At 54.0% G+C, this 22,885-nt stretch overlaps 2 protein-coding genes across 3 annotated transcripts; one reads left to right on the top strand and one right to left on the bottom strand.

The window, feature by feature from the left end:
• Positions 1 to 12,464, bottom strand: RBPJL (recombination signal binding protein for immunoglobulin kappa J region like). The gene is made up of 12 exons (XM_057529723.1): positions 12,446 to 12,464; positions 11,104 to 11,212; positions 9,697 to 9,822; positions 8,433 to 8,503; positions 8,151 to 8,266; positions 7,707 to 7,881; positions 4,861 to 4,998; positions 4,015 to 4,124; positions 3,583 to 3,735; positions 2,683 to 2,838; positions 2,437 to 2,540; positions 1 to 2,321 (listed from the first exon to the last, which is right to left on the bottom strand). Exons 1-12 carry the CDS (start codon positions 12,462 to 12,464, stop codon positions 2,048 to 2,050), a joined length of 1,551 nt encoding a protein of 516 aa, XP_057385706.1. The 3' UTR covers positions 1 to 2,047.
• MATN4 (matrilin 4) lies at positions 10,843 to 22,885 on the top strand. Of its 2 annotated transcripts, XM_057530224.1 has the most exons (11): positions 10,843 to 11,180; positions 13,574 to 13,687; positions 14,413 to 14,982; positions 15,716 to 15,838; positions 17,653 to 17,775; positions 17,865 to 17,987; positions 18,081 to 18,203; positions 19,832 to 20,245; positions 20,346 to 20,498; positions 22,454 to 22,561; positions 22,642 to 22,885. In XM_057530224.1, the coding sequence occupies exons 2-11, from the start codon at positions 13,609 to 13,611 to the stop codon at positions 22,698 to 22,700; spliced, it is 1,875 nt and encodes a 624-aa protein (XP_057386207.1). In that variant the 5' UTR covers positions 10,843 to 11,180; positions 13,574 to 13,608; the 3' UTR covers positions 22,701 to 22,885. The 2 variants fall into 2 exon arrangements, with proteins under 2 accessions (XP_057386207.1, XP_057386208.1); XM_057530225.1 differs by lacking the exon at positions 17,653 to 17,775.

The following is a 22,885-nucleotide window of genomic DNA, read 5'->3' as shown; positions in this document are numbered from 1 at the left end:
CAGCTGGAACTCAGAAGACAGGCCAGGGTTGGAGCTCTGAGGCCACAGACTTTCAGATGGGTGCGTAGGTGGAACCAAGGGTCCTGGGGTGCCCTAAGGGGAGTGCAAAAAAAGACAGAGCTGCATGGCTGGGCCTGGGCTTTCAGGCCAACTAGGTCCTTGGCTTCTGGGACTTCTGCCTTGTGGAGTGGTAGAGGAAGTTCTTGAGGGCAGGGCTGGAAAGGCCCTTGAGCCCTAACTCCCCGTGTGATGTGCTATGAAACTCCTCTTAGCCTCTTTACAAGTGGCTTCCTGCTTCAACATCATCATGGGGCAGTGAGCTCAAACTCTCCTAGGGCAGGCACTCACGTCGAGGACATTTCCTATCAATTTGCTCTTTGCGTTCCTCAGCCAGGATCCACTCTCAGGGGCCATGACAGGCTTTGAACAAGCTTCTCTTTTCCCATCATCATGGGTTTCAGCTTGCTGATGACAGAGGACAGAACTTAGCCAAGACTTTGGGGAGCCTAAGAGCAAAGCCCATTTCACCCCCCTGGGAAATGTCAGCTTCTCCTTTTTCACGGGGGTTTCCATGTTCTAGGGGAAGAGTGTCACAGGAAATGAACTTAGAGCTCAAAGGAAGACCCAGAAGGGTGAGAGCTCTCAACCCACATTTCAGACCAGTTCTCCCCATTCAGCACCCCCAGGGGCTGGTACAAGTAGCTGGCACCTCTGAGATCTGCCTCATTGTTCCAAAAGCCCGAGCCAGGACCCTTCCTGTAGAGAGTGGACTTGGCAGAGGGTGGGAAGGCTGGGCAGGGATGAATTTTGATTCGGTCCCTGGGCTCCAAGCAAAGAAGCTACTTTCTTGGCTGGCTTATCGCCCAGTCGATCCCGGGAGTTCTGCCTGGAGTGGTCCTCGGAAAGTTTTGTTTTGTGTCCTGTGGTTGCCCCTGGGCCTGGGGTGCAACTTTGCTTGAGGTGGAAGGATAGTTAGCAGGGTAACTTATCCCCAGAGGCGACAGGTGGTCCCCAGGGCAGGGACAGGGACTCAGGGATGCTGGCTGCTTCTGAATCCCCATTCCTCCTCCAGAAAGGGTCACAAATGTAAGCTATCTGCTCCATCGCACGTGTGGTCCTTTCCTCTATGTGTATGGGGGGGCGAAGTACACTGGGGCACCTCCCTCTGTGTGGAGGCGGGTCATACAGATCAGACTCTGCCTTGGATAGGAGTTGATGCCGGCACAGCAGAGCAATCTCTGACCCTCAGGACTGCATTTTACTGGGCCTGTGAGAGAAATGCCTGGGTAGACAGTTAAGATGGCAAGACCTGACCACCACACCAGGGACCTAACCAGCCACCAAAGTTGTGGACCAGAGACCAAACAGCCCGCATGGGTACTGTGCCTGGCTCCAGCCATAGGAAGAATACGGAGGGTTAGGGCTTTGTATTGCAGGGTGAAACCCAGTACTCCAGGGCAGGGCCCTCGTGCTCCAGAAGGGACTCAGTGCTATGAGTGGGATCCAGGGGTCCACGTTAAGACCTGGTGCATCAGGGCAAGCAGGCCATGCCTCAGGAGCCCATTGCCCCTTGCCCGGATGTGTGAAACTATGGATTTCCTCTTCTAGGGGAGACACAGCTGCCAGGAGGGGAAATGCTCTAGGCTTGGAATTTCACACACTTTTCAGAGTGTGTGAAACTGTATGCAAGACACATAGAGAGATGGAGAAAGACAAAGATGGAGGGCTAGGGATGCACAAATAAGAGAGATTTACAAAGTTACTGAGGGAGAGAGAGTGTGTGATTGATTTAGAGAGTGAACCAGAAACAAGGACAGGGAGAGCCACACTCCTGACTGGACGCAAAGGGAGCGTCACTCAGGTCGTGTCTTCCTAGCTGGAAAAGGACGAGCGAGTGACCCGTGTTAGACCCACAGGGCTGGGTTTCTAGGCAAGAGGCTTCTGCTGCTCGGGCTGCAGCCTTCACTTCCGCAGCACAGGGCAGAGGGCAGGGCCCAGGACCCAGAAAACCGGCCGGGGGTCAGGCCCAGCGTCCAGGCCGCGCCTACTACGTCTGGATGAAGAGGTGGAAGTTGGTGCGTGTAAACTCGTGATGGATGCTCTCCAGGAGCGCATCGGCGTCAGCGGCGGGCGCGGAGGCGCCCGGGGGCCCGGACCGCACGCTGTACTCGGGGGTGTAGGTGAAGGAGAAGGCGCTGGGATAGAAGAGGCCGTCGGCGCGCACGAGGCTCACGGGCACCGTGATGGGTGTGCGCAGCCAGCGCCAGTCGCTGCCGAAGGCGGCTACGTCTGGTACCACGCACACTAGGGACCGCGGGCTCCTGGGGGTGGGGCATCGAGGTCAGGGCTGCAGTGATACTGATGGCACGCATCCCCCCACCCCTAACATGCTCCGTTCCCTGGGACCCATGGGAGTCCCCCCCCTCGTCCTCATACCTGTACATGGTTTCGGCCTCCACTTCCCCGAACCAAACCTTGAGCCCCGCGTGGAGGTTTTCACCGTGGAGCTCCAGGGTTGCCACATCGCCCCCGCCACTCAGCTGGGGGAGGGTGAGACCAGGGGGTGTGGGAGAAGCGGTGGCCGAGAGCCCGCAGCCCTCCCTCACCTGCACTCCCACCCTCCAGCGCAGGCGGTATCCACGCCCGCCAGCGCCCGCCAGCGCCCCCCAGCGCCCGATTCACCTCGAGGGTGCTGATGAGGGGCACCGGAGTGACAGGCTCCCGGGTACACGCCAGGCTGGTGCTGAAGGAGAATTCCACTGACTCGGTGCCGATGATGGTCCAGCAAGAGCTGTCGTTGAGCAGCGCCTTGTTCGCCTCCTTGGGGCAGGGGGAGGCCTGGGGGGAGATCCGAGGGGATGGGGCCGAAGCCGCGGCTGGCGGCTGGCAGCGCGTCCATCCAGCTCAGTGCAGAGGCTTCTGCGTTCCTAGCGTTCCGGTCCTCGGCTCTGCGGTTTACCTGCCGTGCGAGCTTGGACAAAACCCTTAAGTTCTCTCTTTGGAGTTAAATCAGCTCGCTGGACCAGCTGGTTTCTAAAGGTGTATTTGCTTAGAATTCTAGAATATTCCATTTTTTTAAACATTGTGCAATTCTGTGCCCTAACATTCCAAAATTTTAAGATTCTTTGGGAGGGATTATTGCTCAATAATAATGTTATTTTCTACATGTTATGGTTTTCTCTCTTATGATAATATAATAGTTTATTTATATTTATAGTAATATATTACTATAATAATAATAGTAATTTTCCACAATTCTGTCTTAACATTCTACGATTCTAATAGTCTTTGCTCAATAATACTCAATACTATTACTTATTATTATTTTAATTTACATTCTACAATTTTATATCACAACATTCTATGACTTTAATATCCTTTGGGAAGTATTGCTCAATACCATTATCACTATTTTTTCTACATTCTCTGATTCTGTGCTGATAGTCTACGATTCTAACATTCCACGGGAGGCAGTATTGCTCAGTAAGCAGCAGCCATGATGATGATGGTGACCTTACATTCTACGTTCTCCACATTCTGACTTTCTGGGACGCCTTGGTGCTGATATTCTCTGCTTCTCACCTGAAACTGCACCACCTTCTCTGTGGCGAGACATAAGTAGGTGCCACCCCCTCCTGGAGGACCACCTGGAAACTGGAATGCACACTTGTGCAGCTGGGAGATGGGCTCATCCACGTCGAGGAGTGCACACTGTTTAGCTACTTTGCGGATGATCTACAGCAAAAGGGTGGGAGGAAGCGTGGCAGCAAGTTGCCTGGGTGCCCACAGGCTTCCCTTCCCTCTTTCTGCTACTTCGATAGCCAGGCAGGACACTGGCATATTCCCCCCACGCCAGCGCTTGACCTCCATCCAGCCCCACAAAGCACTGAGTATCCCAAGTGAGGATAGGTGTCATCATGCTTTGGGCTCTCACTCTCCAGCGCTGCACTTGTGGGTCACACCTTCTGTGTGGATCTGGGGGGACCCCTGCAGCTGTGCCCTCCCTTCCCATACCATGGGAGGCAGTGTGATGCCCGTGATCGTGCAGATCAGCTGCACCAGGGAGCCGTAGTGGACGTAGCCCTCTCGAGGCGGGAAGTCTCCCTGGGAACAGTGTTCATCAGCTGGGAGTAAAAAGAAGGAGGGAAGGAAGGAGGGATTCAGGGGTCCCAAGCTTCTGCCCCAAATTCCACCCTTCTTGCCTCTGGCTCCACCTCACATTGCACATGGGTCTTATGGGCAAGGTTGGCACACAGGAAGGCAGCTAAGGCTGAAGATTCTCAGCCTGGAGATGTCATTTGTGGCCATCCTTGCGAATGTCTGCCCCCTGGGGTGGGGGCTGAGTTGAGGGAAGGGGCTGGACACTGGAGTCTGAATAGCTTGGATCAGTCACCAACTCACTGGGACCTTTGGCAAGTCTTTTTGTGTTTCTGAGCCTCGGTTCCATGGGGCAAATTTTACTTTCCTTGAGGAGTTGTGATGAAGATTTAAAAAGGGAATGCAGGGCTTCCCTGGTGGCGCAGTGGTTAAGAATCTGTCTGCCAATGCAGGGGACACAGGTTCGAGCCCTGGACCGGGAAGATCCCACATGCCGCGGAGCAGCTAAGCCCGTGCACCACGACTACTGAGCCTGCGCTCTAGAGCCTGCGTGCCTAGAGCCTGTGCTCTGCAACAAGAGAAGCCACCGCAATAAGCCCACGCACCACAACGGGGAGTAGCCCCTGCTCACCACAACTAGAGAAAGCCCACGCACAGCGGCAAAGACCCAACACAGCCATAAATAATTAATTAATTAACTAATTAATTAATTAATGGGAATGCATGTGAAGCGCCCAGCCCCAGGTCTGCTGGTGGGATTACCCAGGTGGAGAGTGAAGGCAGCCCACTGGCGTGCACTGGCCACGAAGTCCCCATCCTCCACAGAGAGGTAGCGCGTGGAGACCGTCTGGGAGCGCAGGCGGTTGAAGAGGGAGACCTTTGAGCCCGAGGATATGCACACTGTGAGGGGAGGTGGAATCAGTGCCCCTGCCTGGCTTGGTCCCTTGGACTTGCCAGGTAAGTTCCCATCCTCTGTCCCCTGAGCCAGTCTGGCTCAAATTCCCAGACACACTGGGCATTCATATGTCACCGCTATTTATCTAGCACCTGCTGTAATCCTGCTTCTGTACCTTTGTCTGGTTCTTTTTGCTGCCTGGGCATCCTTCAGTTCAATAAACAGAATTTTATCAAGTAGTTACTAAGTGCCTACTTGGTGGCTGGCACTGTGCTGGGTACTGGGTGCCAAAGGGTGAATTAGACCCAGTTTTGCTCTAGAGGAGTTCACAGTCTCAGAGGGGAGACAGGGAATAAATATAAATTTTCAATATGATATAGTGAGGGCTGGCTGGGTTAAGGAGGGCTTCCTGGAGGAGGTTATACTCTCAGCTGGGAAGCATGAAGTAGGTAGGAGTTGCTCAGGGGGTTGCATAAGCAAAGGCTGCGTGGTGTGAAACAGCAGTATATTTCTAGGGCTTGACATTGATCTCTTCCAGCCTTTTAACACAGACTCAGAGCAGCCACTTTGTTTTCTAATTGGATTTTGACCACCTGGGGAGAAAGCACTGGGTCATCGCCCTCTCTCCCCTGACAGTGCTAGGCATACTGTTGGTGCGCAATGTATACTTAACCCAAGTTCCTATCCATTGCATAATGATGATAGCTAAAGCTTATTGTGTTTCAGGTACTGTTTTAAATGCTTAAAATGTGTTAGCCCTTTTGCTTCTCTTAACAACCCTCTGAGGTAGAAAATATTATCTCTATTCAAGAGAACAACTCCCTCTAGATCACACAGCTAGCCAGTGGCAGAGCCAGGATTGAAACCCAGGCCTCCTGGCTCCAGAATCTGCACTCAAAACCATCACACTGGGGCTTCCCTGGTGGCGCAGTGGTTGAGAATCTGCCTGCCAATGCAGGGGACACGGGTTCGAGTCCTGGTCTGGGAAGATCCCACATGCCGCAGAGCAACTGGGTCCGTGAGCCACAATTACTGAGCCTGCACGTCTGGAGCTTGTGCTCCGCAGCAAGAGAGGCCGCGACAGTGAGAGGCCCACGCACTGCGATGAAGAGTGGCCCCCGCTCGCCGCAACTAGAGAAAGCCCTCACACAGAAACGAAGACCCAGCACGGCCCTAAATAAATAAATAAATAAATAAATAAATAAATAAATAATGCATTCAAGCTTTAAAAAAAAAAAAAACCATCACACTATACCACTTTACCCCTCCCTGGCCCTTTCCTGACACCAAGGGCCAGCCAGAGCACTGCCTGGATCTGAGACATTCTTCAAGGTTTTTTTTTTTGTTTTTTTTTAAATTTATTTTTGGCTGCGCTGGGTCTTCACCGCTGCACATGGGCTTTCTCTAGTTGCGGCGAGTGGGGGCCACTCCTCGTCGCGGTGCGTGGGCCTCTCATTGTGGTGGCTTCTCCTGTTGCGGAGCACGGGCCCTAGACGTGGGGCTTCAGCAGTTGCAGCACGCTGGCTCAGTAGTTGTGGCTCGCAGGCTCCAGAGCGCAGGCTCAGCAGTTGTGGCACACGGGCCCAGTTGCTCTGCAGCATGTGGGATCCTCCCGGACCAGGGCTCGAACCCGTGTCGCCTGCATTGGCAGGCGGACTCTCAACCACTGCACCACCAGGGAAGCCCTCTTCAAGGTTTTTAACAGACAGTAAGTAAGGTGTAGGGGTGGGAGCTGGGCTTCACAGTCACATTGACTCAAGTTCAAACCCTGGGTGGGCCACTTTCTAGCTGGGCAAACTTAGGCAAGTCACCTGTAAGGTGACAGGCCCAAATATTTCTTTTCCTCCTTCCTTCCTTCCTTCCTTACTCCCTCCCTCCCTCTCTCTCTTTCTTTCTTTCTTCCTTTCTTTTCTGGCCACGCTGCATGGCATGTGGGATCTTAGTTCCCTGTTCAGAGATTGTGCCCCCGTGCCCTGCAGTGGAAGTGCCGAGTTTTAACCACTGGACCGTCAGGGAAGTCCCAGGCCCAGATATTTCTTAAATGAATGGATGAATGTTCCAAACCTCATTTTCGTCATCTACGACTCACCTAACAAGGTTGAGCGTCAAACAGGGTGTTGTATGTATATACCTGCCAAGAAAGTCCCCCATCCCCTACTTCTCCCTTCCATCTTCCAGCAAGGGTAGCAGTGATGTTGTCATTGTCATTCAGGCTTTGTTTCCTCATATTTTCAAAGCCATCAGCCCTGGGACTTGTCACTTGGCAGCCAGGGCAGTACTTATCTCAAACTGTCTCTTTGATCAGCTATGTGTGTCTCTCTCCTCTGCTAGGCTGTCCGTTCCTCCAGAACAGACACTTGCATATACATCAGGCACTGAATAAATATTTTTAACTGAATTTCCCCTGCCCTTTCATTATCACTTTTAATCTGTCTTTAGCTCAGCACCTGCTGGCCATTTTGGGGAACCCCAAACTCAAGTCGGCCTCTGTCCCCTTTCCTCTGCTCTTGCCTCTCCAACTTTTCCCATTCCCCGACCTAAGCCACACCTACTCACTCAGACCCCGCCCCCTTCCGGCTCAGACTCCACCTCTCCCACCCTGACCCCACCCCTACAATCCAGGCATCTCCCCCTCCCCCCTCCCAAACCTAGCAGCTTCCAGACCTGGGGCACCTCCCCATCCCGCCCAGCGGCCAGGCTCCACCCCGCTCACGATCGGTGTTTTTCAGTGACTGCTTCTTCTGCGAGGGCTTGGAGATGACCTTGATGAGGCGGCTGTGGAAAGTGCCCAGCTCCCGGCCCCCTCGGAGCACTAGCCGCAGCACCAGCCGGAAGTGCTTCCTCTTGTCTGCGTCCGAGATGTACAGGGTCTTGGCGCAACCGAATTCCTACAGGGTTGGCGGAGATGGGATCGTCTCACCCCAGCCCTAAGTCCCTGGATGAACTGACTTTCCCCAGTTATCTGACGTCCGCCCCGTCGGACGTGACATGAAGCTGCACGTCCAAGCTCTTGGGCTCACCCTCAAGGCAGAATCCCGTTCTCTCGGCATCCCCACCTATCTTTTGGCTTCTGCAGGGGAGTAAAGGAGCGCCCCTGCACCAAAGAGAGAGGCAAGGATGGGAGCAAGAATCGAACCCCCTTCCCATGCGCTCTCACCCTGGAGTCCGGCTGCTCTTCGAAATTCAGCTTCTGCGTCTCGGCGGCGCTGCCGGACGCGCCGTCCAGTCCCATGTAACCGCAGACGACGGGCCCGGTCTCCCCTGCCTGGTGGGCTGGAAAGGGACGCGAGCGGGCTCTGGGACGCAAGTGTCAGGCAAGCTTAGTTCTCGCCGCCAGAGGGCGCGTTGAGACTGCGACTGAGAACCGCCCCGCTCCCGAGCCCTACTGAGGGTCGCCTTACAGAGGGAGGCGCCCGGCATCCCTGGAGTCCGCCCTCACCTTGGCCCTGCACTGGCTTCACCCTCCATCCGGGACCTGCGAGGTAGACACAGGGCGGGGGGCAGAAGAACCTGCGGAGACATGTAAGCGCTGGACTCGTGTATCCATCTCCACTTGACTGTCCTGTAGGCGTCTCAGAGGTAGCAAAGACCCGACAGAATCCTTGATTCCCCCCCACACACACCTTTCTCACCGCTCTCCCCAGGCTTCTCCATGACTGTGAACCCCATTAACACCCGAATCTTTCTTTCTTTCACATTTCTCATTCAATCCATCGGTAAGTCCTATCCACTACCTTTAAAACATATCCAGAATCCACTGACTTCTCACCACCTCCACCTTAGTCCCTACTGCCATCACTTTTTGCCTGGACCTCTGCATCAGCCTTCCAACTGGTCTCTCTGCTTCCACTCCTACCCGCTTCAACCTGTTTTTCACACAGCAGCCAGATGTGTTTGTTTTAAAATTTTTTTAGAGTATGTTACTCATCTTCTTAAAATCCTCCAGTGGTTTAAATTCAAAGTCCTCACATGATCTGACCCCTCCTTACCTCTCCAACTTTACTTCCTGCAATGCCCACCTCTTTCTCTAATCCCAGCCACTCTGACTTCTTTTGTCCTGGAACAGGCCAAGCTAGTACTGTGTCAAGGTCTTTGTGTTTTCTGTTCCTTCTAACTGGAACACGCTTCCCCGCAATCTTCTCATGTCTGGCTCCATTTTCACATTCAAGTCTTAGTTCAGATGTCACCTTCTTAAAAGGCCTTTCTACCACCTTGACCTTGCTAGCTAAAGTACATCCCCGCTCCTCAGTTTCTATCACCTTACCTTGTTCTATTTCCCTTCTAGCTCTCATCACAATCTGGAAGCCTCTTGTTTACTGATTTGTGAGGAGTTTATTGTCTGTCTCTCCCACACTAGAGTGAAGATGCCAGGAGGGCAGGGACCATAGCTGTCTTGTTCAACTGTATGCCCGGTGCCCAGCAGTGCCAGAGAGCCTGACACATGATAAGCACTCAGTAGGTCGTTGTGGAATGAAAGAATGAACGAATGGGTGAATGAGTGAGTGAATGGGGACTAGAGATTCACAGGGAGGTTCTGCTATAAACCAAAGTCAGGGCTGATGGTGGATGAAGGAAAAGGCCCCTGATTGGCCAATAGCTGAGCCCTGAGTCCTCTCCAGGTTCTAAAAGACACTAAAAAGGGAGGGGCACATAGAGCAGAATATCGGGTCGCAGGGACCTTGGAGGGCCACTGAGGGACCTACCGCTTCTCATTTCCGTATGATTTCTGGGCCACCTTGGCGTGCAGGATCCACACGGTCTGCTCGCACTGTTGCTGTAGGCACTGGCGCACACCTTCCCTCAGGACCGCAGCGGGCTCTGGGGATGACCTGGGAGTGGCGACAGGCCGGCCCCCCGCAGCAGGGAGCGTCAAGGGGCGAGGTGGCATAGCGCCCGAAGGGGGCAGGTGGAATGCAATGAATGGGAGGAAGGGACCGTTCTAGGTCTGCCCCCTCGGGGTCAAAGAGAAGAAGCCTTAGGCAAGGGAGGGGACTTGGGTGCAAGCTGTGGGCTAAATATTTGGGTTGCGTGGTGCTCACTGAGGTCTGCCTGGAGCCCACCCGGGACCACCCAGGCGCCATTCCGCAGGTCTGGCTCCACGCCCATTGCAGCCTGGAGCATTGGGGAGAGGCCTCAGAGGCACAAAGGCCCCGCTTGTGCCCGTCTTGTGACGGAGGCAGAGTTTGTGAGGGCGCCTGGCTTCCCTGCACCCTGGGGGGACCCACCCCGGTGCAGTCTTGATGGGGGGGGGGAGCTTTTGCTGGACCCCTGGACCAGAGTGCTCTCTTGCCTACCTGCAGATGCCTGGAAAAATAGACGGCCCCCCAAACTGTGTGCCCAGGATCCTGGGGGAATATTTTCGTCTTTTCCGGATTAAAGCAACACTCTCAACCCCCTTTCTCCCAAGAGAAGGCGCCTGTTGCTGTCTTAGCTTTCCTTCTCCTGATTTCAGGGCCTCCATCGGCCCTGTGGAGTGGGCCAGTAAGAGCCTAGGGGTCTGGTGGCGTCTCCGCCTGGGAGTTTTGATGAGGGTGATGGGCCCAAGACCTAAGTAATTGCAGAGACCGTGGAAAGGCGTCGGTGATGGCAGAATTTGAGGGACCACCAGGTGGGGCCTGGGAAGAGCAATGAACCCTGAGGCTGCCCTTCTGAACCCTTTACCCTCTTCGCAGGATCAGAGTGCGGGGCCTCTCCCCACCTCTGGAGGGGGCGGCGGGGGACAAGAGCCTGGCCGCGCCCTCGGTAGCGGAGCCAAGCAGCCGGCGGCCGAGCCAGGCCCCGCTCCGCCCCTTGGGGCTCTCCCCGGGGAAGGGCCTCGGCGGCTTCCAAAGCATTCCAGCTGCGGAGAGCGTAGCCGCCCAGCCTCCAACTGTAGCCCGATTCCGGCCCCGCAGCAGGCGTCTGCAGCTCAGGGGTGGCGGAGCAGGGGGCGCCGCGCTGGCCCCGCCCCAGCCCTCGGAGGAAGGGGGGTCGCTCCCTACCAGTGGGAGGGGTCGCGGCCCGCGTTCCCCCTCCCCACCTGCCAGCCCCCGGGTTAAATGCGGCGGCCGCCTCCGCTCGCTCCAGCTGCCTGGCTGTCCGCACCTTGGGCACGCTGCCCGCGCCGTTACCTGGTCCAACTGCCCGGGAGGCTCCGCCCGTCGGCTCCGCTCTGCGGCCTCGCCTCCGAGCTGTCCGGCAGGCTCAGGTGAGTCAGAGGGCCTGGGTGCGCTGAGGGGTCTGCGGGGAGCAGGCATCCAGCCAGACCTGGCGACCGTATTTAAGCGCGGCTGCACCGCCTACGATGCCCCCGTCCGACCTGCCGTGCCCTTTCCCACCTATGTAGGGTCCTTTCCAAATTGAGGCCCCACCAGCACGGCCGCCAAAATGCAGAGGGGAGACTTTTTCCCTGACCTCCTCCCTCCAGGAACCTCCCCGCCCGGGTCCCCCCCCCCCCCGCCGCTCCCCGGAACGTCCTCAAAGTGTTTATTCTTCAGCCAACTCTTGAGGAATTATTCGCAGACCTCTCCTCCCTCAAGAGTCCACTTTTCCCACCCTAAGGGCATTTCTTCTTAAAGCAATGATTAACCGCCTCAGAGGCGCTCCGGGTTCTAGTGTCAGCCTTATCACCTTGCCACGTTGCTGTGTGACCTGGGCAAGACATTACCCTCTCTGGTCCTGGTTCCTTCCTCTGTAGAATGAGGGGTTGGAAAGGTGATGAACTTGGAAGCAAGCGCTATTTCGACTTTCTAGGGTTGGGTGGAGGTGGGGTGCAAGGCGAGATGTTGGCTCAGGCCAAGAGCAGGATAAGGGGAAACTTAATCAAGGTTTTGGGGCTCAGAGGCTTCTGCAGGTAGGAACGGATGAGAGGCAGCGAAGGCCTCTTGTGCCTTTACCCTCATACTCCCCAGGGGTGCTCGCCTGCCTAGACTGTGGCCCAAGCTGGAGAAGGCATTCCACACCCTCCCACCTCCAGCTGGCACATCTGGCTTAGTCACCCTCCCACGACGGGTCCTGTCAGAGGGATTTTTGTTCCTCTACCAGGCCTGAAAGGCGAAGACGGTGAGGATCCAGGACGGGAAGGGCGCCTGTCGCTCTCTCCAGGCACCCGACCTTGCTCAGAATAGGACCATTCACGGAATTGGGGAGGGGGGCGGGGCTGCGGTTGGATTAGGGGCAGCTGGCCACCTCTGCCAAGAAACAGAAACAGAAAAATGGCTAACACAGCTTCAGCAGGGGGTGCGGGGGTGGGGGGGGATAGGGACCCCAGGGAGCGAATGGAAGGAAAAGAGGTGACGCCTAGGGGCCAGGTTGCCAGACAGCTCAGAAGGGAGAAGGGGAACCAGGAGTCCTAAGTTCCTTTGCAGCTCGGCGGGCCACCTTCTTGGGCCTCACTTTTCCCATCTGTACAATGGGAGTCCTTCATGATTCTCAAGGGGCGTCGCCAAGGGCCGCGGGAGAGTGAGCGCTCACCTGCCCCCACAGGGTCCATGGCTGCGCTCCGAGGCCCGGGCCGGCTCGCGTCCGGGGCGCATCCAATGCCACTGTCCCCGGAACCCTGCGCACTTCTGCTCTTTGGCCCTAGCGCCGGATATATTTTGCCCGAGCCTTATCTCCAAGGCCCTGGGGCTCCCAGCCCCCTATTTGCTTTGGGCAGGGGCACCTGCTGGGCAGATGTGGGCTTCCCACGGCCACCTAGCCAACAGAGACAGACGCGCGAAGGCGCCCCCTGGCGGTCTCTCCTGAGAGCTGGCGGGAAGGGGCGGCGCCAAGTCGCGACTTCATCTGCGTGGAGGGTTTAGGCCAACGCGATGCAGGCCTGCATTGGGGCGGTACCTGTTTGGCTGTGGGGTGGGTGGGGGGGTGGGAGGGAGGACAGTCACACAGAGGCGCCTTGTGTGCAGAGAGGAGGGGGCGCGGTGGGGAATGGTTTCCCTCTGCAAAGGTTCACGCGGGCTGGTTCTCGGAACCCCCCAGGCGTAGGATTACATCCTGTTACAGCCACTTTCTTGCCGCGCGACTTTGGGTACTAGCGCTGAAGTTTTCTGAGCCTGTTTCCTCATCTTTGCAATGGGAACAACAACAGCCTTAGACCCATAGAATTGTCGAGAGGGTTCAAAGAATGCCACGATGCGTGAAAAACGTTTAACATCGTGGCTGGCATTAAGGAAAGGCTTTTCCTTTTCCTTTTATTTTATTTTTAATATTTATTTATATATTTAGCTGTACCGGGTCTTAGTTGTGGCATTCAGGATCTAGTTCCCTGACCAGGGATCAGACCCGGGCCCCCTGAATTGGGAGCGCGGAGTCTTACCCACTGGACCACCAGGGACGTCCCAAGGCTTTTCCTTTTTAAATTCTGTATCTTTTTAATCTACTTTCTATTTATTTATTATTCTGCAGTTCTGCAAAGCGGAATTCCTTGTGTTTCCAGCAATCTCACCGTGATGAAATCTTTTTATTACGAAAAATTTCAACATACGCAAAACTAGAGAGATTAGTAAAATAAACCCATGACCCTCCTCCCCCTCAAAATGCCCATCACCTAGAATAAGAGCTCTGTAAATTCTATTGCTTTGCTATTTTCCTTCCTCCCTTCAGGCTCTGATACCTCTGTCCTCTGTTTTCCGAGGGCAATGAGGGGGCTTCTATGTTCGCTGCTGCCCATGTTGCTACTCCTTCTCCAGCCCTGGGAAACCCAGCTCCAGTTCGCAGGTGAGCCAGAGCCCAGCCCTCAGAAGCAGGGGGAGGGGAGCAAAAGCAGGTTCTCCATCTGCAGCCAGCTGCCTGCTGGGGAGAGAAAAACAAGAGCTTTGGAACCATAGGGGTTGGGTTCGAGTTCACAGCTTCAACTCTCTGGGCCTCAGTTTTCCCAACTGTAGGATGTGGCTTGGAGGTACCCAAGTTGAGCTCATGCAGAACTGTCCAGTTGGCGTTTAATTTTTAAAAGTTAATTGAAAAAAACCAGATTTCACACAAAAACCCCAATTTCAGGCTTCTCTTGAAAAGACCAAAGATCTGCCAACATGGGGTCCTCACGGCTGCAAGGCAACGTTTGTCTGGAGCTGCTCACTTTATGAGCTATACGGGCTCTCTGGGTCCTCCGTCCTAACCCAACACTTTCACTCATTTATTTATGTTGCCTGCCTAGCTCCTGTAGGCATTTGAATTTGCGACGTCCCCTCGCCCTCCTCCCAAATGGATAACACCTCCTCAGTATAGCCCTCAGAGCTGTAGGATAGAGATTTGGTGCAGTCTCCCAGCCCGGGACCTCCTCAAATGCTGGGTGAGTGGATGGAGCTAACCTACATTTGCTAGGTTAAGACTGTGCTGGGCGCTGTTACACCGGGAGAGCACCATTCCGCCCTGGGTTTCTGTGGGGTTCTCCCGGGAGGTGAGGCTTGGCTAACCTAGGAAAGTCCTCCCTGATCTCCTCGCAGGTCCCAGGTGCCGTACTGGGCCCCTGGATTTGGTGTTCGTGATTGACAGCTCGCGCAGTGTGCGCCCCTTCGAGTTCCAGACGATGCGGCAGTTCCTGGTGGGCCTCCTCCGCAGCTTGGACGTGGGGCCCAACGCCACGCGCGTCGGCGTGATCCAGTATTCGAGTCAAGTGCAGAGCGTCTTCCCGCTCGGAACCTTCTCACGCCGCGAGGATATGGAGCGCACCATCCGCGCTCTAGTGCCACTGGCGCAGGGCACCATGACCGGGCTGGCAATCCAGTACACCATGAACGTGGCCTTCAGTGTGGCCGAGGGCGCGCGCCCGCCGGAGGCGCGCGTGCCTCGCGTCGCTGTCATCGTGACCGACGGGCGGCCCCAGGATCGCGTGGCCGAAGTGGCGGCGCAGGCGCGCGCCCGCGGCATCGAGATCTACGCCGTGGGGGTTCAGCGCGCAGACGTGGCCTCCCTGCGCGCCATGGCGTCTCCCCCGCTGGACGAGCACGTCTTCCTCGTCGAGTCCTTCGACCGTATCCAGGAGTTTGGCCTTCAGTTCCAGCGCCGGCTGTGTCGTAAGTGAGGGGAAAGCTGGAGCGAGACTCTAACTCTCCAACCGCTCCGATTCCCATTCCCACCACAGTGAATCCCAAACCCCCTCCCGGCTGGCCCCGCCCACGCCGTCTTTAGCCCCGCCCAACAGGCCGTGGAGTTGCCCTGGCCTACCGCGGGTTGTGTGGAATTCCAGCTCTGCCCATTTTTGCTCAAGGCTTCGCCCACAAGGAGCAACGTTTCGCGTGCCCGCGTACCTTGATGGACTGTTGTGGTTTACCACAGGCTTAACGTCTAACTCCAAAACCGCCTTTCTACACAAGAAGCACCACCCCTCAAGGCTGAGAGCCGTAGCCCACTCCGGAGTCAAGCCCCGCCCACTTGGGGATGACCCCTCCCACTCTCGTTTTAGCTCCTCCCATAATGCTGCAAGATCTGTTCTCGTCACACCTTGAGTTATGCCACTTACCTTGATTTAGCATCTCTCTTCTTCCTCTACTTTACACCTTGTAGTCCTCCCTTATCCCACTGACACCTCTGGCCCGGTGCTCCGGTCTTCCGAGCCTATTCGCAGGGGCCACTGAGGCCCTATACTTTCCCTAAGCCCTTCCACCTGGATTGGCCCCTCTCAAACGAGCCATATTCCATCTAAAGACATCCTTGAGCATGGGGTCTGCTCTGACCGCACTCAGCTCTCTCCTGTTGGAGGGTTCTCCCCATCTGTCCCCTGCTGATTCTACTCTTGTATGTCCTCAGGAAAGGACCTGTGTGCTGAGGGGGGACACGGCTGCCAGCACCAATGTGTCAGCTCCCCCGGCACGTTCCACTGTGCCTGCAACCCCGGCTACCGGCTAGCAGCAGATGACAAGAGCTGTTTGGGTGAGAGCTACCCCCACCCTTCAGTCTCACGGCTCCTGAGCCTTCTGTGGCTCCCCATTGGCCTAGCATCAGTACAATGAGTCTGGAAGGGCCTTTGGAGGTCAAAGTCCAGCTCCCTCACTTTACAGGTCTAGGAAAGGGAAGGTGTCGCTTGGGGTCACACAAGTCCTTGGTGGGACCAGGGCTAGAAATCTTGACCTCACAGAGGTCATACAGTTAATACAGTTAAGTGTATTTTCTGTAGCCTTCTCTCCCCCCTCTTTCAGGCTCATCTCCCACCTGGCTCCAAAACAGCTCCCAAACTTGTGTAATTTCACAGGCAAATCCTTACTGTTTCTGTTACTTGACAGAGTTGGGGTCTCCATACATCCCCTTCATTCCCCACCCCCATATACGTTGCTCATTCCTGCTTCTGCATCTCAGTTCTTTCCGGGCTGCTCACCTGGGCTGCTCTTGCCACTCCTCTTTGCATCTGCAGATCTCTCAAGGCCTGGTTCTTCATTTTTGCTTTCTGAAAAGCTATGACACGCACTGCCTTGCTTATACAGTTGGGGTTATCCCCCCGTGTATATATGTCCAATCCTTTGATCATAACGGCAGCTGCCATTTACTGTATGCCAGGTTAGCATCAGACATTAAGCTAGGAGTGTTACATGCATCATCTCTCAACCTCACAACATTCTGGAAAAAGAGGTCCTGTGTTTCTAATAACCCAGGTGTCAGCTGGGGTCTTCTTGTTTCTGGGGCTTAGAAAAGGCTGGCGTGAAGCCCCATTTGATGACCTGTGAACATTCAAAACCCTTCCCAAGATCTCTGGGAATTCCCCAAGTGCTTACATTCTGTGGTCACCTCTAGCTCTGAGCTTCTGCTGAATTCAATTTATGGGTCCTCGTGCAGTTTCTCAATCCACACATGCTGTTCTTGTCCTGTGCATGTAAATCAGCCTCTTCCTTGGTTGACACACTTGTGCACACAAGGGTATGTGTGTGTATATGTTAAGTCATGCATACATCTATTTTACTAAAGATGGGGGGTGGACAGAGGTGTGACTTACATCTAAGTGAAGTCAAACATACACACAGAAAAAGAAACACCCATTATGTATAATTGAACATTAGGCACCCTTGATCCTGAAAATCCTCAGTCACCCCACTATAGGGGATTTTCCATTGGCAAACTCAACCCACAGTAACTCATCTCCACACCATCTCTCTTGTTCTTTTTTTCCTCTCTCCACTCCCCATCTCTTTTCTAGGAACCCCACATTCTCACACTTTTATGCAGGGCATCTCATCTCTCTCCAGCCCCTATTCCCCAGCTCAGCTCTAGGCCATATTTGCACATCGAAACCATGAAGATACTCAGTGGGGCAATAGTTCACCCTCCTCAGAAGGCAGTTGTAAATAGCAATTGTTCTCTTCCATTATATCCCCATTTTGCAGATGGGGAAATAGAGGCTCAGACAGGTAAAGTGGCAGAGCCTCACTAACTCTGGTCCTCCTCTGTGAGTTAGTGAACATCTTGAGGGCAGGGGTCCTGTCTTCTACAACTGTGGATTCCCATTCTTATGCGTGGCTCAGTCATGGGCCCACTGGGATACATCTGGGGCTTGAATTGGGAGGGCCGCTTGGCTCAGTAGGAAGGGGGCCTTTGCTTGGAGAAATCGCAGATGCCTGGGTACCACCCGACTAAGTCAGGATTTTGGGGGGTTGGGGTCCAGGCATAGGTATTTTTAGAAAGCTCCCCAGGTGGTTGTGCTGTCAGGGCTGAGAAGGGCAGCCCCAGGGCATAGCCTGACCTCACCTCTTCCTCAGCCCTCGACCTGTGCACTGAAGGGACCCATGGCTGTGAGCATCACTGCGTCAGCTCCCCGGGCTTCTATTTCTGTCGCTGCCGAGCTGGCTTTGTACTCCAGCAGGACCAGAGGAGCTGCAGGGGTGAGCGAACCCCCCGATTAGCACCTGGACCAAGGTCTCTGATGGCTCCAGTCAGAAGTGACATCTTGCTGTCTCTTCCTTCCTACCAGCCATTGACCACTGCAGCTTTGGGAACCACAGCTGCCAGCATGAGTGTGTTAGCACCTTTGGTGGGCCACGGTGCCGCTGCAGAGGGGGCTACAACTTGCTGCCCGACGGCAGGAGCTGTCAGGGTGAGGAGGGGTCTCCTGCATTTGTGCAGAGGGACGAGGGATCTTAGCTGGTGGAGTACACCCTGACTCGTTCTGTCTTGTCTCTCCTTTAAGCCCAGGACCTTTGCAATGGTGTAGACCATGGATGCGAGTTCCAGTGCGTGAGTGAGGGCTTCTCCTACCGCTGCCTGTGCCCTGAGCGGTGGCAGCTCCAGGCAGATGGCAAGAGCTGCAGCCGTGAGTTATGGGTGGGAGGGGGTTCTGTCTGCCTCTGACCCACTGCCCACATTCTGAGTATCCTTGACTCTGTCCTGTCCTTGCTGTGGCCCAAGAATGTGGTATGAGTGTGTGTGTGTGTGTGCTGGTGGTGGTGGAGTTGGAGGGTGTGCTATGCCCTGCCTCCATGTCTTTCCCCTCAATCTTCTACCCTGCTGCCAAGGTTAATTTCAAAAATACATATTTGATCACATTTCTCCCTTGCTCGAAAGCCTTCTGTGGCTCACCAGTGCTTACAAAATAAAGATCAAATGCCTTACCCCTGAGTTTTTCAAATGGTGGGTGTAACCACAGTGGATACACAAATAGTGGGTGTAACCACAGTGGATACACAAATGGTGGGTGTAACCACAGTGGATAACAAAATCAAATTAGTGGGTTAAAAACTAGAATTTTTTTTAAAAAAGAGAGAAAATAGAGTTTACTGCATGGATGTAGAAAGAGTAAGTATTGTTTCACGAAACTTAATTTTAATTATATGTGAGTATAAGTGAATCATGATGTATTGTTACATTATTATTATTAATTATTATTATTATTTTTTTACTGTGGGTTGTGGTCAAATTTTTGAAACCACCGCCTTAGGTCATTATAATCTAGCTTGAGCCAACCCCATCAGCCTGTCTCCTGCCAAACTTGAACATTTGAGCCATACTGGCCTGCCCATTCCCAAACGTGTCCAGGGCTCCCGGCTTCCATGCCTCTACACACATTGCCCCCAACATCTAGAATGTCCCTTCCTGCCTTGGAGAACTCCTACTCATCCCTGAAGATCAAATCACATGTCACCACCTCCATGCAGCCTTCCTCACTAACTCCAGGAAGAATGAGTTACTCCTACCTTGCTCCCTGCAAGCCCCTCTATTCAAGCACTTTCCTTGATGGTAGCAAATGGCATGTCTCACTGCTCTGCTCTATCCTGATATCCTATGGATCAGGATTATGTTTCATTTATTGGCGAACCTCCTTCAGGGCCTAGCAAGGTCCCTGTCTCAGAACAGGGGAGGCAATCTTGTAGAGTGATTAGGAGCTTGGGTTTTGGGGTCAGACAGACCTGGCTTCAAATCCTGGCTCAGCCACTACTAGTGGTGGAATCCAGAGCAAATAAATGACTTTATCCTTCAGAATCTCAGATTCTTAGAAAATGGGGATAATACCCAAGGTTACTGGGAGAATTGAGAAAAAATATATAAAGCACCTAGCCCAGTGCCTGGTACATGGTAAGCTGTCAAGTAGTAATGTTTTTGTTTTTATTTATTATTGTTAGTAGTGGTAAAGTGTTTAGAATTCTGTCTGATACATAGTAGATGATCAATAAATGGTAGCTATTGTGGTGATGATGATGATTAAAAAGATGCTTTTAGCAGATTGCCTGGCTTGTGCTAAGTACTTAATAAATGGCAAAGATTATAATGATGCCGCTGATGATAATAATTATTATTATTTAGCACAGTGCCTGGCATAGGAAGGACTTCACACATAGTATCTGTTATATAATAAATGCTTGCGAGGGAATGAGTGAGCAGGTGGCCGCTGCCAGCCAAGGATCTGATCCCTTAACCCCAGCTCTTCTCCTCGGGTGGGTGTAGGGTGCCGGGAAGGCCACGTGGACCTGGTTCTGCTCGTCGATGGCTCCAAGAGCGTGCGTCCGCAGAACTTCGAGCTGGTGAAGCGCTTCGTGAACCAGATCGTGGACTTCCTGGACGTGTCCCCAGAAGGCACGCGCGTGGGGCTGGTGCAGTTCTCCAGCCGCGTGCGCACCGAGTTCCCACTGGGCCGCTACGGCACGGCGGCCGAGGTGAAGCAGGCGGTCCTGGCTGTGGAGTATATGGAGCGCGGCACCATGACCGGGCTTGCGCTGCGCCACATGGTGGAGCACAGCTTTTCAGAGGCGCAGGGCGCGCGGCCCCGGGCGCTCAACGTGCCCCGCGTGGGCCTGGTCTTCACCGACGGCCGCTCCCAGGATGACGTCTCAGTGTGGGCGGCGCGCGCCAAGGAGGAAGGTGGGCTTGGCGCGGGCCGCGCTGGGTTGAGGTTGGGTTGGATGCGGGGAGGCGGCTTTCCTGAGGCCTAGAGTGCCCCCTGAGTCCCTCGACCCTCCAGGCATCGTCATGTACGCCGTGGGCGTAGGCAAGGCGGTGGAGGAGGAGCTGCGAGAGATCGCCTCGGAGCCAGCCGAGCTGCACGTGTCCTACTCCCCCGACTTCAGCACCATGACGCACCTGTTGGAGAACCTCAAAGGCAGCATCTGCCCGGGTGAGCACATCGGTCTCGGGACCCCTCCCTTTCCCTCACTGCCCACCCTCCGAGATCTCCCGGTCCTATTCGTTCCCTCCCCTCTTCGTTGAGTGACAGCCAGGGGATGGGCTCGCTGGACAGAGCCTCGTTACTCAAAGTGTTGTCCGTGGGGACCGGCGGCAGGGCTGTCACCTGGTGATTTGTTAAAACTACAGCATTTCCAGCGCTATCCAGACCTACCGAATACAGTTTTGCACTTTGACGAGACCCTCAGGGGATTAGAATTATGTTAAAGTGCAAGAAGCACTGGACTAAACTACCTGTTCCCCAAATTAGTGGGCGTTCAGAATAATTTGGGGGGAATTTTTTCAAAGGCACACCCAGCTCAGCACTCGTAAGAGGAACCACATTATAAGCCCTTTACCTGGTTGGAATTCAACTTTACAGACCTGGCAAAGTGGCAGGACTGGGTGTGTTTCAGGTACACAAAGATGTGTATTAAGTATATATATTTAATATATATTTATTTCCTTGATTTCCCCATCTGCAAAGTTAGGAGCCTTTCTGGAACTGTTGTCAATATCATTGATAAACATGACATACAGACTGAGATATAACTTTTAAATCATAACAGCAACTCTGTACTGAAGGCCAAGTGCCAGGCATTGTACTGTAATATTAAAAACGGCACACATTTACAGAATTCAGTGACTCTAAGATACCACCCGTTGTAAGATTCATTATTTTCTATACTGCTAAGAAAAAAAAGGATGCCAAATTTAATTGTAAGGCAACTATTTTGATTTCAGAGATGTTGAAATGTATGAGGAAATAGACTTGGATCAGTGGGTCTTTTTAAAAAATATTTATTTATTTTATTTTTGATTTTTGGCTGCGTGGGGCTCATGGGATCTTTTGTTGCAGCACACAGGCTCTGTAGTTGTGGCACACGGGCTTAGTCCCCCCGCTGCCCTGCGACATGTGGGATCTTAGTTCCCCCACCAGGGATCTAACCCCGTGTCCCCTGCATTGGGAGGGGGATTCTTAACCGCTGGACCACCAGGGAAGTCCCCTGGATCAGTGGTTCTTAAACATTAGTGTGCATCAGACTCACCTGGAGGGTTTGTTAAAACACAAATTGCTGGCTCCAACCCCAGAGTTTCTGATTCAGTAGGTCTGGGGTGGAATCTGATCATTTGCATTTCTAATAACTTCCTAGGCGATGCTGCTGGTCCAGGGACCACACTTGGAGAACCATTGGCCTAGTTGAAATACCCTATAAAGTGTTTCCTTGCGTCAGGAAATGCTCTAGATCTGCACCCTCCAATGAGGTAGCCACTAGCTACATACGCCCATTTAAATTAAGTTACATTAAATTAAATAATTTAGTTCCTCAGGTGCACTAGCCACATTTCAAGTGTTAAATAACCACCTGTGTCTTGTGCCTACCACACTGGACAAGGCAGATGCAGAACATTTCCATCACTACATAAAGTTTCATTTGGACAGTGCTGCTGTGGACTCTTGCTACTCAGTGTGGTCCACAGACCAGCAGCATCAACATCACCTGGGAGTTTATTAGAAATGCAGTGTCTCAGCCCCTTCCCTGTTAAGAACAAGAATCTATATTTTAACAAGATCTGGTGATTCCAATGAGCATCAAGGTTTGAGAAACCTTCTGAGATGTGTACACACATACACACACGAAAATCACTGAATCCTGAGCACCGCCGGACGAATAGGTGTTCTCATTGTATCCATTTTTACAGATAAGAAAACTAAGGCTTAGAAAGGTTGAGGGGGTTTTCTAATATCTCACAGCTACCTAGCTGGTACTCATCCCAGGTCTGTCTGAATCCCAAACCCGAACACTCAGCTGTAGGCCGGGTGGAGGGATATCGGAGAGCCTCAGCCAGGGCTGGTTGGTCCGCCTCCAGCTTCTCACTCCCCCACTCTCTGTGCCCGGCTGCCAGAAGAGGGCATCAGCGCGGGGACAGAGCTTCGGAGCCCCTGCGAGTGCGAAAGTCTTGTGGAGTTCCAGGGCCGCACGCTGGAGGCGCTCGAGAGTCTGTCGCAGAATCATATCCTTTGGGTCCCGGGGCACGGGCTGGAGGGGAGAAGGGACCCCCCGCGACCCCCGGCGGCTTCCTTAACCGCTCACTGGCCCAGCTGACGGCGCGCCTGGAGGATCTGGAGAACCAACTGGCCACCCAGAAGTGAGGGCCGCGGGTGGCCCGCACCCGGGCAAAAGGGGCGGCCCCGCGGACTGGGCCCCCTCGTGCGCCGCCCGGGCGCTGGGGCCGGGCAGAACCTGGGTCCCCCAGGCCTGGGCTGTCGGGAAGGAGACGCTGGCGGGCTCCCAGCGCTGCGCTCGAGCTGGCCTCGCCTGGACCAGAAGCCGGACT

Source organism: Balaenoptera acutorostrata, chromosome 15, assembly GCF_949987535.1.
Source record: "Balaenoptera acutorostrata chromosome 15, mBalAcu1.1, whole genome shotgun sequence".
Classification (NCBI taxonomy): Eukaryota; Metazoa; Chordata; class Mammalia; order Artiodactyla; family Balaenopteridae; genus Balaenoptera; species Balaenoptera acutorostrata.
This window is presented reverse-complemented; position numbering and strand designations above follow the sequence as displayed.